The following is a 3,104-nucleotide window of genomic DNA, read 5'->3' as shown; positions in this document are numbered from 1 at the left end:
ATCTTTCTATTAAGTAGGGCAAATATAGCGTCACTATTTTGAGACATACAAAACTCATGAACAAACTCCCTACACTTATCGACACTTTGATTCTCTCGATAGCTGCAGTACCACTCTACTTTTGGGCTCATCAGTTGTACTGTGAATTGACTACAGCGGGAATAAACTATGATACTAAGCAAAAGTAGGATGACGGTATAAAAGTTCCTCGCATAATGCTATCACGGATCGGACTGGTCTTATGCGTATGTTATACTCATCTATCAGTGACTCATGGACTTGAGGACATGTGCGTGTGCTTCTTTTTTGGTGCCGTTCAACAACCTCCGTAATGTTTAATAATGTTCGTAATTTATGACCGAACATACACTTGATATCATGTTTACGTGCCTTCGTTGATGACTCAGATTGCAGATAGTTTTAGGGCTTAGTTTCTTTAGTTTTACGTTGTCTTCTTTTGTAGGGTCCACCAGTGGTAGGTCGAGGCTGGTTTATATGATCAGTCTGTAAAGTCACGTGGTGCCTTTCTGACATGTCTAATATACAAGTTAATTGTTATAAACTGATAGGTTCACACCCTTATTTTCAAAACTAGATAGAATTTAGGTTTAAGAACTTGTTCAATTGTTCCGGAGGCATATAGATGCCATTTTGACTAACCCAAATATATTATTCAACTTGCTGCTGTAAGATGCCAGTTAGAAGTTGTCAGCTTTCATCGAGGCCGTAATGATCAATCACCAGTGACAGTTTGAGCGCACAGCACATATTGCTAAGCAAAGTTCGCTTCTCTTTGGGGTAGACAAAAATATCTAATTTGCTTATTTATCGATCATTTGCGAAGTCAAACATCTATTTGCAAGAATAGATCTTTCCTAGTATTTTACGAATTGTCGACACGACGTAGTCTAGGATACTTATGCAAAGATGCATAATGTCTGTGATACAGCAACTGGAAATGTAACGTCAAGATTATATTTACATATGCTTTCTATGTCAACTCCTGAGTAGAAAATTGTGCTTTTTCCCCGTTTTTCGCCTCTTGTTCATTTTATCCTTTATGCTGACGGATACCACCAGTACCTATGCGTGTATTTTGTTTCGTTTTGAAGAAACCGGTGGGGTTCGTTCAACCGATTTGTGATGAACCAGATGAAAACGAGACGAGCTCCGCCCGGTCGATGGTGCTGAAACAGTCGCGTCATTCCGAAATGTCATCTGTCATCAAGAGTCGCCTGAAACTCTACCGTGAAAACTCTAGCGACACGGTAAGTTAATACCAATATGAATATTCCTTGGAGGAATTATTGCTGTTTTACTGTGTGGTTCGGGGGGCTATGGGGCACCAATTCAGCTATGCCATCAGCTGGTGCCGTTTTACTTCATAAGGCACCATGTGCAGATTTTACCTGTAAACCACTTCTATTAACCATCTTCGTTGACGGTTATCGACAAAGTGCAGGAAGCCGATGAATGGTTACCTCTCTAGTTTATATACTTTCTCTTCATTTTCGTCCGTGCACAGCTTAAATCAAGCTGTAGAGGCATGCATAAATGACGAACCAGGTTTAGAGGTAGTTTAGAGGTTGCAATCGCCGGAATTTTTGGCGCTGATCAGGCAACTATATGTAGCTTGGCTGGAACGATAGACGGTTTGACTGGTACAGACCGATCTGACCATACTGATCACTTCCTACAGCCACCTTTGAACTGTACAATCGCGCCTTCGATGTGAGTTTTCTCGAATACTGACTGCTGCTTTGCCTTCGTCATTTTGTATTATCTGTTGTTTTTATTCCAGCCCACGACGGCTCCCAAAAAGGTTGATCCTCGTGCGGAGATTATGCTTGCACGACAGCTTTCTCAGGTGTCTTGTGATGACACGGACAATACCACTGTGGTAAGAATGCATTCAGCGTGTCCAATGCTTGAGTTGTTCGTTGGTTAAGCTTCTTGCACAGCACGCGCGCAGTTTGCTGATATGTGTGGAATCTGCGGTTCTACTGCATAGACATTATAATTTTCTTTTAGGGGGTATTGTAAACCTTGTTAGGATGCTCCTTCTGTCAACAGTGGAAGAGTCAGCTTTATATATTTCCCAACTTGTTAGTGATCAGTGTGATAATCTGTCTACCGTGATTCTTTCAGGGGCAATGCACTTTTGGAATTGCCTGACCACGAAATCATTGCTTTGTCGTCGTGTTCATTTTCCCATGGAAACTTTTATTCCAACTTTTCCTGTCTGTTTCTATACTGCGAGGAATTCAAGCGCTTTGCAGTGTTTTCAAAAAAAATAGTTAAAGAGATGAGGTAACGTAGTTAGCCACTTCGTTCACCGTAGAAATGAAAAACACCGTTGAATGAATTGGTGCTCCCCATTCCAAAATACATTGTCTGATTACCAAATTTTTCATGATGAACCGTATCTCTCTTCGCCTCTATGGATGTAATGTGCCGGTGTTCAGGGCTGTAGTAATTTGTGCGCGGTTGTTCAACGGGAGTGAATAATAAGCAGAAGTCGTCCGAACGTGACATCCTCTTGATGCGTACCTACCGTGCAACCCGTAAGAAACATGAGGGCTAAGATATTGCCAGATTGCCGATGCCTAGACAAGAGCAGTCGATAATCCAAGGTTGGAACCAAGCCGTCAGTTCAGTGGCTTCGCACCGCAGGTGTGGGACTATCTCGGTGTGAAGTGGAGAGCTGGATACCGTAATACGAATAACAGTGTGGAGTGGTTTGTCTGCAAAAGCATGGATAAAAGAGCCAACATAGGTATAGGGCAGGAAAGCGCACTTATTCATGGGGCACTCCGGCATTGATATGCAGTGTCCAGGAGACAGTACCGTCCATTTATATCTGTATAGAACGACTATTTAGTGGCCTTCGAATTGATCACTTGTGAACGTGGGAATTCGGGTGAGACGGCTGCATGCCACCTCTAGTCAGATGCTTATGAACTGTTCCGCTAATTTCGCCAGAAGATCCTACTGGAAAAGACAACGGGCGGTTTATATCAACCTTGGTGCAATTGGCGGTCTATTAAGAGAGTGGAGTCTCCATGATATCGGAATCGCTTAACGTAGGTCGATCCGTCACGAAG

The 3,104-nt window shown here is 42.6% G+C and overlaps 1 protein-coding gene across 1 annotated transcript; it reads left to right on the top strand.

Moving 5' to 3' along the window:
- Positions 1-1,112: 1,112 nt before the first annotated feature.
- Positions 1,113-1,900, top strand: T265_15860 (hypothetical protein; the record flags this gene model as incomplete). Its single annotated transcript, XM_009179256.1, has 2 exons — positions 1,113-1,268; positions 1,802-1,900. Coding segments are annotated over 2 exons (186 nt in total), but the record flags the coding sequence as incomplete, so codon positions are not given.
- Between the last annotated feature and the right edge of the window lie 1,204 nt (positions 1,901-3,104).

Source organism: Opisthorchis viverrini (assembly GCF_000715545.1).
Source record: "Opisthorchis viverrini unplaced genomic scaffold opera_v5_1417, whole genome shotgun sequence".
Classification (NCBI taxonomy): domain Eukaryota; kingdom Metazoa; phylum Platyhelminthes; class Trematoda; order Opisthorchiida; family Opisthorchiidae; genus Opisthorchis; species Opisthorchis viverrini.
The sequence above is the reverse complement of the archived record's forward strand: the minus strand, read 5'-3'. Positions and strand labels throughout refer to the sequence as shown.